The following is a 14,674-nucleotide window of genomic DNA, read 5'->3' on the forward strand; positions in this document are numbered from 1 at the left end:
TTTGTACAGCAGTCATTAGAAATAATTTATAAACAATTTCCTCAATCTAAAATTTATCATTATATGGATGATATCATAATGACTGATTCAGAGGCAGATACATTAGGAAAACTGATTGATGAAGTAAAAAGAATTTTTCCTTGCTGTAGGTAACAAATTCCTCCTGAAAAAAATACAAAGGGGAGATTCTATCATTTGTATCTAGTAGATCAGATAAGTTGACAAATAATTTGACTCTAGAAAGTACAAATCAAGAGAGATCATTGCAATTTCTTTCTTCTATTTATTTATTTATTTATATCACAACTTCAGTTTCTCCTTTTTACTCTTCTCTCATCCCCTCCCTACATCTCATCAAGGTCCATTCCTAATATTTTTGTTCAGAAAGGATCAGTCTTCTCTTGTGTATCAACAAAGAATGGCATATAAATTTGTAGTAAGACTACTCTCCTCTCATTGTATTTAGGCTGGGGAAGGCAATACAGAATGAGGAATGGGTTCCCAGGAGCCAGTAAGACATGAGGGACAGTCCCTGCACCCATTTTTAAAAGTCATATCAATAAACCAAGCTATACTCTTGTCACGTATCTGTAAGGGCTTAGATCGGTCCCATGCAGGCTTTCTAGTAGTTGGTTTAGAATTTGTAAGTTTCTATGACTTAGACTAATTTCTTTGGATTTTCTTACAATGTTCTTGACCCCTCTGGTTCTTATGACCTTTTCTCCCTTTCTTCAATTCCCTGAGCTAGGCCTTATGTTTGGCTGTATGTTTCTGCATCTGCTTCCATCAGTTACTGGATATAGGCTGTCTGATAAAAATTTAGGTAGTCACGAATCTGATCACAAAAGATAGCAAGTTCAGATTACATATCCACTATAGATGGGAGTCTTACCCAGAATTAACTTTATAGCAGTTTCCCTTGCATCAGGATTCTACCTGTCACTGAAAAGCACCCCTTTCTACTCATCTCTTTCACATTCTCTACCCTCTGCCCACTCCGCAACTGGCTCTCTCAAGTTTTTGTCCTAATCTGCCTTTTTCCACACAGGAGCTCTTCTTTTTCCCTTCTCTGTGAGATCCATGTGTTACCCCTTGGGTCCTCCTAGTTACCTTGCCTGTGAATCTGTGAATTGTTGCATGGTTATCTTTTTCTTCACAACTGATATCCCATTATTAATTAAAATGGAACAAAACAAACAAACATAAAAAACAAAAGATACTAGACAAACCAAACAATAGCAAAAGTAATTTGTCCTGATCTCAATTCTTTGAATATCTGCACATCTAAGATTTAAACTTGTATTCTTTTTGCAGTGTTATTTCAAAAGAAGTATTGCTGTTCTTTGAGGAGTATTTATACTAGTTTTGGTATATATATATATATATATATATATATATATATATATTGTTACTTTATGGTAATGCAACATTTTAAGAACAAAGTTAGCTAACACATATATTTTTTTTTTCTGGCATGGCACCCTTTGCCGTTTAATTTTGTACAGGGTCTCATGTAACCCAATGCAGCCTCAAACTCATCATATCACTGATACGACTTTGAAATTATCATCCTCCTACCTCTGTGTCTCAAGTGTTAGGATTCTGGTTTTGTCTCCACATTCACTCTTTTTTTTTTGCATTGCTGGTGATTAAATTTGGGGCTTCATGCATTCTAAGACAACCACTCTACCAACAAAGATATCTACAGTATGAAGAAAATTTTACAAGTCAAAACTGAAGAAGAATGATCGGTTAATATAAAACAATAACTCTGACTAAAGGGATTAACTACAGAATCACTTCAGGTTGAAGTAGAACTAATAGTTTTTTGGCAGGTGTCACTGTAGAGGTATTTTATATAAAAGGCTGCAGTAGCTTCTCTGTGAATTGTGGTCTTGACAGAATCTTTCTTCATGATTTCCATTAACAAACCATGTATAAGAATTCTTCCTTCACACCCTCCATGGTTCATTATCCTTGTGTTGTTAATGCGTGAGGAAACATATGAGCTTTGATTCTCACAACATTCGTGTTGGTTTTGTGAAGAAAAGCAGGGGCACATTCTACTGCTTATCAGTATGCTGCATGGGCAGCAAAAGCACTTCACATTAAACATGAGAGGCCGGTCCCAATGGATACCTCTATAAAGCACTACCACATCTAACTCATCCCTACACACACACACACACACACACACACACACAAAATATACACAAATGGCCAAATCTGGGAGTGATAGAGGCATAACTCCCTCCCAGTAAATAGTACAACTATTGGTTACTCAGTAACCAAACGTGAAAAGTCATGCATTCACATAGCGTTAAACAGACAGAGCATATTATTGGAGATTATAATTGTATATATGTATTTATGTATGTAACATATATATGCATGCAATAACAATTAATGATCAAATAAGTCAGGGAATTGAAGGAGAAGATGGATGGATATATGCAAGGCTTCTGATATTATTACAAGTATAACAAAAGTATAATATATTGAAGTTAATGTACTTTGAGAAGCAACTATAGCAACAGATTTATTATGGGAAAGATTAGAAGCATATATAAGTCTATAATTACTTTGTTTATAAAACTGAATTTCATATAAAATAATGTTACTCTAGAAAACTGCATGCAGAGTTTAAAATTGTATGGAACGACTGAGAAACCAAGGACAATGGCACTGGGTTTTGATCCTACTGTATGTACTGACTTTGTGGGAGCCTAGTCTGTTAGGATGCTCACCTTCCTAGTATTGGATGGAGGGGGGAGGACCTTGGACTTCCCACAGGGCAGGGAACCCTGACTGTTCTTTGCACTGGAGAGGGAGGGGAGGGAGGTTGGGGGGAGAGGGAGGTAAATGGGAGGAGGTGAGGAGGTGGAAATTTTTAATTAAATAATATAAAAATTAAAAATTTTATGAAATGAAGCAAAAGCTTGTGATAAAAATTCAAAAGAAGTTTTGAAATTATTTTACAACATACAGTTTCTATATAAACTACTAATATGTGATTTGCTGGTGTGTCTATCAAAACATAACGATGGTCACTTTAAGTATATATAATAAAATGTATTTAAAAATAAAGGCAAACTGAATAACCTAAAATAAGGTCATGTGCCTGATTCATAGGTGTGGTAGACATTTGTCATAAAGTATCAAAAGAGAGTGAGAAAGAAAGAATAATTAAATGGGCATTTCTAGATTTAGAGATAATTATCTAAATAAGCATGTGAACTTTAGAACTACAGATTATGTTTTATCCTTTTTCCAACTAACTATTACAATTATTCATGTGGCTCCGTGTATTATGATTGCAGCTGTGTTTATTTGTACTTGTTCTCCTGTAACATATGTATGGAGATCAGAAAACAGCTGAGTGAGTGGTTTCTATCCTTCCACTTTGAGGATCCCTAGGATTAACTCAAGTCATCAGACTTGGCAACAAGTGACATTCACTGCTAAGGTATCACATTACCCATGTTATTTATCTTAGCTTGTAACTTGTTATAACATATACAAAATATTAACTTATAATTACAAAATATTTATAAACCTAAAGAATCAATTTTCCTTATTTTTGAGCTCTTGGATTCAATTCAAGAGAAGCTGGAGTCTATGAATCCCCAAGGACTATGAAAGCAAAAGGCTTTCCAATTTCATGGTTCTATTTAATGTGGAGAATAGGAATCTTTCCAAGGCAGACATGACTCTTGTCAGTGTATATAAGAGACACTGAAAGGAAACAACTCAGTGACATTGGTGATAGTAGAAACAATGATTAAGAGTTTCAGATTCTAGGGAAACATCATTCAAAAGGGAAGATCTGTTTAATAAAGTGATTGCTGTAGCGTGAGTACATCACAAAATGACTGTTGTGCTTTAAATTGCCATCACAATTACTCATTTAATCTTTGCTTGTTTATATGCTTTTGTTTTAGTAGCACATTGTTTTAAATCCTTCACAAGTTACAATGAGTCTTGCATGTGTAATTTTTAATTGTTGTGTTTGATAAAAATACTATAAGTTTCTTTTCCAACTAGTCCTTGAGACATCAGAAAAGATAAAGTAGTTTTATATGCTCACATCTGTTGATCACTTAGGGTAAACTTTAGAAGTTCCGAATTTCCAAATACAGAAAAATTTGTACTCACAGGCCACTAAACTTACTCTAAAGTTATCTGATTAATTTTTGAATTTTAGATTCTCTAGTTCCTCAAGATACAGACAATATCTTAGAAAATTAGTTATTAGAAATTGAGTGCAATTAGCGTAACATAGATTAGAGGAATCATAATTCACTAAGAATTCACAAATTCTTTAAAAGATGTATTAAAAAGACATTGGTATTCAACAAGAAATATGCTCAATTTTGAATACAATAAAATTAATTCTATATAATTCTGACCATTTTTGCTACTTAAATTAATCATTATTATTCTTATTTGTATTTGTATTTAAATAGCAAAGTCTCTTGTTTTACAAATGTCATTAATTTTATTGGACTTCTCAAAATTGAAATTCCTATCATTTGTTTGATAATTAAAAGTAATATTGGGGATTCAAAATCAGACAGACCTCATTTTTCACTAGAGTATCAATTCTACATGCAGTTTATTGGCCCAGAAAATTATTATTACCATATGATATTTTAAGTTCTTAACAAGAAACTCACAAAATATCCCCTAATTTGTTAACATTTACCCTTCCCATTTTAAGCCTAAAAATAGTATGAAAATTTACAGACATTAAAATTAGGAAAGAAAACTTATGAGAAAGCTTTAAAATCAGACAGTCAATAAAAGAAAACAGAAAAGTGGAGAGATGAAACAGAAACGTAGAGAGGCAGAGAAAGAAACATTCATGAACAAATATTTCAAACTGTTGTATGAAGTATCATGATTTTAGTTGAAAGGCTGTATGCATATGACCTAGTATTACATGATTGTTCAGAGATATACTCCAAAGGATAAGTCCAAAGCTCAAATGCTGAAAACATGTGTTCAGCAGGTGGATTGTCAATTTATTTGATGAACTATTTTTTTCACAAATTTTAATATTCTGGATTTGATTCTGCCTATAGACATAGTCAAAAATTGACTTTATACATGGAAAGTTTCTCTTTATGTTAAAAATTTGTGAATGGCTTATCATTTTGGTATAAAGACAATCCAATGAAGATGCTGTAAATATGGCTCAGATAATAATTGAGGAACATTACCTCTGATCCCACAAAAAAAAGATAAATTTAAGAGTTTAAAAATTTAAACAGAGTAATAGCTGCTGGTATTTTTAGAAAATATACTCATTTACACCCCTATGCATATTATCATTGAGATGTATAGAATTTTCCTATATTTAGAAAAATATAATGATTAGAAAGGATATACCAACATGAAACAGTTCTTGTAAATCTTACTAAATACAATGTTGATATAATTTGTATTCTTTTCTTCTCACTTGACTGTGAATACTAAGTTACTGTTTCTGTTTCAGTAATGGTTTCTTAGGCTCTGTCTCTCTCAACCCATTGGAGCACAGTGAAATAATGGAAGAATTAAACCAATCTGTGGTTACTGAGTTTATTTTCCAAGGACTTTGTACTTCAAGGGAACTACAGATCTTCCTCCTGCTGCCATTTACCACCCTCTACCTGATGACTGTGGTAGGAAACATCTTTGTGGTGATACTAATCATTTCTGATAATCATCTTCATTTCCCCATGTGCTTTCTGTTAGCCAATCTCTCATTTATTGACTTATGCATTTCCTCAGTTACTACCCCCAAACTGATCATAGACATTGTTAAAGAAAATAAAATAATTTCCTATGGAGGTTGCATGAGCCAGATCCTCTTTGCACATTTCTTTGTAGGGAGAGAGATGGTGCTTCTTGTAACAATGGCCTATGACCGCTATGTGGCCATCTGTAGGCCACTCCACTACACCAGCATCATGGACAGACAGAAGTGCATCTGGCTGGTTGTGATATCATGGATCATTGGATTTGTGCATGGCATTAGTCAACTGATCCTGATTTTGGAGCTACCTTTTTGTGGGCCTAGAGTGATAGACAGCTTTTTCTGTGATATTCCTTTGGTGATGAAATTAGCCTGCATCAATACTGATACTCTGAGAATTATGATAAATGCTGACAGTAGTGTTGTAGCAACAGCTTGCTTCATTTTCTTGCTGATATCTTACACTTACATTCTAATAACTGTTCAGCTTCACTCTAAAGATGGTTCATCAAAGGCACTCTCTACCTGTACCTCCCATATCATAGTGGTTGTGCTATTATTTGGGCCTGTCATTTTCATCTATCTGTCGCCTGTCAGCATCACATGGCTGGACAAGTTTCTTGCTGTATTTTACTCAGTCATAACACCTCTCCTGAATCCAGCCATCTATACACTGAGAAATAAAGATATAAAGAATGCCATAAAGAAGTTGATAAATCAGAGGTGAATTCTGGATTAATTTTTGAATCTTTTCTAATTAGCAAGTTCATTGTGTAAACATGATTTTATGCCTATTTTATTGGAAATTTAATTGTACAATAACATTTGCTGGGAATCTATAATTTATATTTAGCTTATGGTAATTAATAAAACCATTTGAAAATATTTTTGAAATTGTAATACGTACAGTTTACCATGTAGAATGAGTCCTGAAAAATACTTGTATATGTTAAAGATTAGAAGATATGTTGAAAAAATAACAATCACATTAATACATGGAGCTTTGTTTCTTAAATTGTTAGATTTATATTTAGATTTAACTTAATAAGATTGTTATTAACAAAATTCTCTTTGAATTGCTTATCAATTGCATAAAATTTTAAAATATGTCATTCTTCCCTAAACCTAATTCTTTGTAACCGAAGATATTTAAGATGGTTGTGAAGATTGCATACACTTAGAAATTAAAATGTTAAAAATACCAAATCATAATGTTAGTTGCCTCATATTGTTATAACCTCTTTAAGTTTTTAAGTCATCTCTATTCATATAAATTCAGAATTTTTAATATTTAATCTATACCTAAAAGAACAATCTATTTATAATATTTGAATATACTTTCTTCAGTTCACAAATTATTTGTATGATCATGATTTTTATATTATATAATGAAGTAACATAACTGAAAAGGCCAGTTAGGTAATCATTATACACTTGATAATATGGCATTCATTATAATTCGTTGTATATGCCATTTGATGTAATGCTAACCTTACTATATGTATATATGTTTACAATAGCTGGGAGGCTAGTTAATTTCTAAATAGACATGAGAATCAGAACTTCTTGAATATTATGGCTAAAATCAAATGGTATCTATATTCTAATAAGTTAAAATGGCTGTCATAATGTAAATTATCCAACAATACAACACAAATATCTGTATCATGTTCTTCTAAAATCATACATTACAGTAACAAATGGCTCATGCCTGGCCACAGATTTTGATATGTACATATGTGTAGGTTCTGGTCTTTTTCAAAACAAATTATCTCCACTGTGTTTAGAGATTTAACTCTCAACTATACTGTCACAATAATTTTATTAAGTATGTTTTTTGACAATATCTATAACAAGCTGATTATATCTGATAAAGTCTATGACCTCTTATTTCCCTCCCCCACTTACAAGCCCCTTCTCCACACACAAAATCACTCACACAATACACACACAAACAGATTCATGTATTTTTGTTTTGCTTTTTGATCCATTGCTATGACCCATAGCCATCTGTGTGTCCACTGATTGCAACTATCCCTGGGGCACTATGATCTCATCAGTTGGTCTCAACTGAAGAAAATGCCTTGCACTGTCCCAGAATCACCATTGGCTCACAGTTTAGCAAAATGTATACTAACTAATTGTTAAAAGTAGTGATTTTCGTTGTAAGTTGCTCATATAACTATAATATATACTAATCAGACTCATCCTTCTTTCTGTCACTTATTTGCCTGTTTCTGCATCCACTGGTGCCTTTCTTCTTCCCAGTTACACTTTCTTCTACTTTTATTTATAAAAACAATTTATTTAATTATTTATTTATTAAAAAATTTCACCTCCTCCTCTCCTCCAATTTCCCTCCTCCTCCAGCCACTCCCTGTCCTCCTCCCTCCACTCTCCCTACCCCTCCCTCTCTAGTCCTAAGAGCAGTCAGGGTTCCCTGCCCTGTGGGAAGTCCACGGTCCTCCCTACTCCATCCAGGTCTAGGAAGGTGAGCATCCAAACAGACTAGGTTCCTACAAAGCCAGTACATGCAGTAGAATCAAAACCCAGTGCCGTTTTCCTTGGCTTCTCAGTCAGCCCTCATTGTCAGCCACATTCAGAGAGTCAGGTTTGATCACCGGTTCCATTAGTCTCAGTCCAGCTGTCCTTGGTGAGCTCCCATTAGATCAGTCACACCTTCTCCGTGGGTGGGCGCACCCCTCGCGGTCCTGACTTCCTTGGTCATGCTCTCCCTCCTTCTGCTCTTCATTTGGACATTGGGATATCAGTCCAGTGCTCCAATGTGGGTCTCCATCTCTATCTCCATCCATCACCAGAAGAAGGTTCTATGGTGATATGCAAGATATTCATCAGTGTGGCTATGGGATAAGGCCAGTTCAGGCACCCTCTCCTCTGCTGCCCAAGGAACAAGCTGGGGACATAAATTTGTATCAATAAAAACAATGTTTTTCATTGAAAGTCCTCCTGAATCAGTGCCATTTCACTGAGCATGATCTATATTTTTGTTCATTTGATGATAGCCCTCCCTCTGTTTCCTGGTTCCTGTCGCAGGCCAAGAACCCTCTCACCCCTCCGAAGGGTCTTCAGGAACAGGACCAGGCTCCCCTTTTGCCAGTGACCTCGCCAACAAAAGGCCTACCTCTTTGATTTAATTGTAGTGGGGCGATCTGCTCTCGTTAGTGCGCTCCCGTCCCTGCCGCTTGCATCTGCCGCCATGCAGGTCCCCACTGCTTGCGTCTGCCTCCGAGCGGGTCCCCCTGGAACTTACTTTGTGGACCAGACTGGCTTTGAATTCAGAGATCCACCTGCCTCTGTCTCCTGAGCGCTGGACCCTTAGAAATATTCCATCATGCCCAGGTTCTGAATTCTTTGGACTTGTTATTGTGCCACCTTCGAATAACGACGGGCAGCCTGGAGAAAGTTCTGCTTTCGTACCTTGAAATATGGTCTTACTAAGGGTCTAAGGTTGTGTTTGACTGAAATTTTTCTACTCCTGCCTTCCAGGAGCTGGAATTACAAGCAGGCAATTTCAGCCTAAGTTAGTTTCATATATATTTACCAAATGCCAAACATTCAACATATCATCTCTTAGAATTCTGCTAACATTGATTTCAGACATAGAAAAACATGATTCTAACATTAATAGGTAAGAACAAGTTAATCCAAACAGTCAAACGAATCTTTCGTAAAGGAAGTATGATGAAATGTTAAAGCACCTGACTTACTATTATACCACAGAATCATGATTACAAACAGCATCTGACAGGCCAAAATAATATTGTTGACTGATATGTGGCTTAGAAATAAGCTCACAAAGCCAAGCTATTTAACTTTTTGCAACATGCCAAAAGTATACAGTGGAGGTTTGGGCAATATCTTTAGTAAATTAGGAAGAATGAATCTCAATGAATCCATAGTTCTTACACAATACAAAAATCAATTCAGAATGGATCAAACAAAAAATTACAACAAACACAACTTAAACATACAGAACTAAATAGTTATGTATTGTATTACCTAAAACTTTGAAATTATTGAAGAAGTGCAAACTCTTCAAGTATAGGCATACAGAAGGACTTTCTGAATCATACTCCTAAATGCAGGAAATAAGAGAAAGAATTGACAAATGGGATTTCATGAAATTGAAAGCTTTTTCAAAGCAAAGGCAAGAGCTTACAGAGTGAAAAGATATCTATAGAGTGAGAGAAAAGCCTTCACCACAATTCATACTATAAAGGATTACTATGCACACTATATAAAAAGCTAAAAAATTAAACTCTAAAGACAAAAAAAATAATGTAATAAAAATAAGTAAGCAAATGAACTGAGTACACATTTTTCAAAGGAGAAATAAATGACATATTTTTAAAATAATCATTATCAGGCTTTTAGAGACAGAGTTTCTCTGTATAGCCCTGGCTTTTATGAAATTAACTCTGTAGACCAGGATGGCCTCAAACTTACAGCCTCCTTAGTGCTGGAATTAAAGTTGTACACTATGACTTCTGGGCCCTTTTTTAACATTATTGCTATTATTTATGTTTAGGAATTTTATGTGTGTGGAGGTGGTGTCCTTGGAGGTCATAAGAGGAAATTAATTGTTTGGAGCTAAGGGCATCGTTCAGTTAAGACTCAGAGCCCAGAAGCCTTGAGCTTGACCGTATCTGAATGCTTCCTCCCATGCAATGAGTTCTGATAGGAGGAGAAAGACGTACTATACTACATCATGCTACCTGAAACTACACTAATGCATTATTTGAGTGTGGTGATACCTATGATCAAATTACTAACAGTAGTACAAGTGATTAAGTGTCATGAAGTGCTGTCATTAGAAAATGAAATTTTCTCTATCTAGAACTTCAAGTATAATGTTGAAGAGATATGAAGAGAATGGAAAACCTTGTCCTGTTCCTGATTTTAATAGAATTACTTTGAGTTTTTCTCTTCTTAATTTGACACTGGCTGTCATCTTGTTGTATACTGCTTTTATTATGTTTAGATACATTCCTTATATCCCTGATCTCTCTAAGACCTTTATTATGAAAAGGTGTTAGATTTTATCAAAATATTTTTAAGCATCTAATAAGATAACTATATGTTTCTTCCTACAATTTATTTATATGGTAGATTACATTGATAGATTTTTGTATGTAGAACATCCCTTCATCTCTGGGATGAAATCAACTAGATCCTGGTGGATAATATTTTTATGTGTTCTTCCAACTGATTTGCCAGTATTTGATTGAGTATTTTTGCATGGACATTCATGATGTAGATTGTCCTGTAAATCCTTTCATGGTCGAGTCTTTATGTGGTTTCAGTATCAGGGTAACTGTAGCATCATAGAAAGAGTTTGGCAATGTTCCTTCTGATTATATTGTGTGGAACTATCTGAGAAGTATAGGTATTAGCTCTTTGAAGTCTTTTGAATTCTGCATTGAAATCATCAAGCCCTGGTTTTGTTGTTGTTGTTGCTGTTGCTGTTGTTGTTTTTGTTTGTTTGTTTGGTTGGTTGGTTTTTTTTTTGTTGTTGTTAGAAGGCTATTGGTGACTGCTTCTATTTCCTTACAGGTTATACATCTATTTAAATTGTTTATATGGTTTTGATTTAATTTCAGTATGTGGTAACTATTCAGAAAATTGTTCCTTTTTTTTTTACATTTTCAAGTTTTGTGAAGTACAGCTTTCCAAAGTATGACCCAATGATTCTCTGGATTTCTACAGTGTCTATTGAAACGTCCCCATTTCATTTCTGATTTTGTTAATTTGGATTTTTCTCTCTGACTTTTGAAAGAGATTAAAGGGATACAAATTATAAATGATAAAACTTTCTCTATTTGAAGATGATATGATAGTATACATAAGTAACGCCAAAAATTAGATGAGTGAAAAAATGATAAATGCCTTCAGTAATGTGTCAGGATACAAGGTCAACTCAAAAAATCAGTATCATTCCCATATACAAATGATAAAGGGGTTGAGAAAGAAATCAGAGGAACATTACCATTTACAATAGCCACAAATAACATAAAATATCTTGGGGTAACACTAGCCAAAGAATTGAAAAACCTATTCAACAAGAACATTAAGTCTCTGAAGAAAGAAATTGAAGAAGATATCAGGAAATGGAAAGGTCTAGTATGCTCTTGGACATGTAGGATAAATATAACAAAAATGACAATCCTACCAAAAGCAATACATAGATTTAATTGAATACTCATCAAAATCCCAAAACAATTGTTTCCAGACCTTGAAAGAATAATACTCAATTCAGATGGAGAAACAAAAAAGCCAAGATAACCAAAACAGTCTTCTACAATAAAAGAACTCCCAGAGACATCACCATGTCTAACATCAAGCTCTATTATGGAGCTAAAGTAATGAAAAATACTTGGTATTAGCATAAAAACATAGAGGTGGAACAATGGAATCAAATCAAAGACCCGAATATTAATCCACACATCTATTAACAGTTAGTTCTGGACAAAAAAGCTAAAATTATACAATGGGAAAAAGAAAGCATCTTCAACAAATGGTGCTGTCATAAATGGATATAAGCGTGTAGAAGAATGCAAAAAGACCCATATCTATCCCCATGCATTAAACTCAGGTCCAAATAGATCAAAGATCTCAATATACATCCAGCCATACTGAATCTCAATAAAGAGAAAGTGGGAATTAGCCTTCAACACATGGGCACAGGTGACCACTTTCTAAATGTAAAACCAGTAGCACAGATACTGAGAGCAACAATAAATTAATGGGTCTTCTAAAACTGAGAAACTTCTGTAGTGCAAAGGAAACAGTCGATAAGACAGAAAGGCAGCCTACAAATGGGAAAAAAATCATTGCCAACCATACATCAGAGGACTGATCTCCAAAGTATTTAAAGAACTCAAGAAACTAGACATCAAAAATCCAAGCAATCTAATTTAAAAATGGGATAAAGATTTAAACAGAGAATTCTCAACAGAAGAAATGACCAAAAGACGCTTAAGAAAATATTCAATGTTGTTTTGATTTCTCTGATCGCTAAGGAGGTTGAGCATGACCTTAAGTATCTTTTGGCTATTTGAATTTCTTCTGTTGAGAATTCTCTGTTCAGTTCAGCACCCCATTTTTTAATTGGGTTAATTAGAATTTTAATGTCTAGTTTCTTAAGTTCTTTATCTTTGTCTGCTGCAGGGTTGGTGAAGATCTTCTCTCATTCAGTAGGAGGCCTTTTTGTCTTAATGACAGAGTCCTTCGCTTTACAGAAGCTTCTCAGTTTCAGGACCTCCTCACCAAATCCAGCTGGACCGGGATTGAATGAGCATGTGATCAAAATGGACTCTGAATGTGGCTGACAATGAGGGCTGACTGAGAAACCATTGATAAAGGCACTGGGACTTGTTTCTACTGCATGTACTGGCTTTTTGTGACCCTAGTCTATTTGAATGTCCAGCTTCTTAGGCCTGGATGTGGGGGCGGGGCTTGGACTTCCCACAGGGCAGGGTTCCCTGCCCTCTCTTAAGGAGGGAAGGAGAGGGAGGAGGGTGAGTGTGAGAGTGGGAGAGAAATGGGAGGAGGGGGGGAAGTGTAAATTTTTGAATAAAATAAAAAAAAAATGTTTAACATTAGCCATCACTGAAATGAAAATCAAAGCAACTCTGAGATACCATCACACACCAGTCAGATTGACAAAGATCAAAAGCATTAATATTGACTTATGCTGGAGAGGATGCAGAGTAAGAGGGAAACTCCTCCATTGCTATAAGATGTACAAACTTGTACAACCACCTTGGAAATCAGTATAGTGGTTTCTCAGAAAATTGGGAAACAACCTACCTCAAGGCCCAGCAATACCACTTTTGGACATATAACTGAAGGATTCTCATTCATATTACAAGAACATTTTCACAACTATGCACATGGCATCATTATTAGTAATAGCCAGAACCTGGAAACAACCTAGATGCCCCTCAAGTGAAGAATAGATAAAGAAAATATGATACATTTACACAATGGTGTACTACTCAGTGGTTTAAAAAAATGACATCTTGAAATTTGCATGCAAAAGAATGGAAGTAGAAAAAATCCATTCTGGATGGGGTAACAATCCAGAAAGATAAGCATGGTATGTACTCAATCAAAAGTAAATATTATATATAAAGAAAAGTATTATAAGCTTGTAGTCCATGACTTTAGAGAAACTAGTTAACATGAAGAACCCTAAAAGAAACATACATGGATCCCCCCTGGAAAGGAAAAATAGACAAGATCTCCTGAGAAAATTGGGAGTGTCTGTGTGAGGGGAAAAGTTAGGGCTGAAGGGCGAAAAGAGGAGTGGACAAGGGGAGGGGGAGGAGAATTTGAAGGAATGGGATGATGGTCGAGATGGGGGAAGGGCAGAGAGCAAGGAAAGAGTTATCTTGATTGAGCAAGCCATTATGGGGCTAGCAAGAAACCTGAAACTAGAGAAATTCTCAGGAATCCACAAGGATGATTTCAGCTAAGAGTATAAGCAACTGTGGAGAGGGTGTGTGAATTATCCTTGCATTGTAGTTAGATTGATGATTATCTTAAATATCATCATAAAACCTCTATCCAGCAACTGGTGTAAGCAGATACAGAGATCCACAATGAAGACAGGGCTGAGCTCCCAAAGTCCAGTTGAAGAGAGGGACGAGTGATAATATGAACAGAGGGGTCATGATGAGGATACACACTGAAAAAGTTTACCTGAGCTAATGGGAGCTCACAGACTCTGACCTGACAGAAGTGGGGGTGCACAGTGGGGGGAGCGACTAGCATAGAACCAAACTAGGCTCTCTGAGTGTGGTGGCTATTTTATGGCTGTGGCAGACTATAGGATCACTGTCACTGAGACCATGGTTTGTCACTACAGCTTGTACTGCCTTTTCGGAACCCATTCTCTTTGGACAGATACTT

At 35.3% G+C, this 14,674-nt stretch overlaps 1 protein-coding gene across 1 annotated transcript; it reads left to right on the top strand.

Moving 5' to 3' along the window:
• The first annotated feature begins 5,549 nt into the window (after nucleotides 1-5,549).
• Nucleotides 5,550-6,467, top strand: LOC121465802 (olfactory receptor 4K3-like). The gene has a single exon (XM_041679201.1). It carries the CDS (start codon nucleotides 5,550-5,552, stop codon nucleotides 6,465-6,467), a length of 918 nt encoding a protein of 305 aa, XP_041535135.1.
• Nucleotides 6,468-14,674: the final 8,207 nt, after the last annotated feature.

This window comes from Microtus oregoni, unplaced genomic scaffold (genome assembly GCF_018167655.1).
Source record: "Microtus oregoni isolate MIOR12 unplaced genomic scaffold, Mior012 000031F_ref0000149, whole genome shotgun sequence".
Classification (NCBI taxonomy): domain Eukaryota; kingdom Metazoa; phylum Chordata; class Mammalia; order Rodentia; family Cricetidae; genus Microtus; species Microtus oregoni.

Coding starts and splice junctions, on each gene's coding strand:
- LOC121465802 (XM_041679201.1), top strand. CDS start 5,550: ATGGAAGAATTAAACCAATCTGTGGTTACTGAGTTTATTTTCCAAGGA.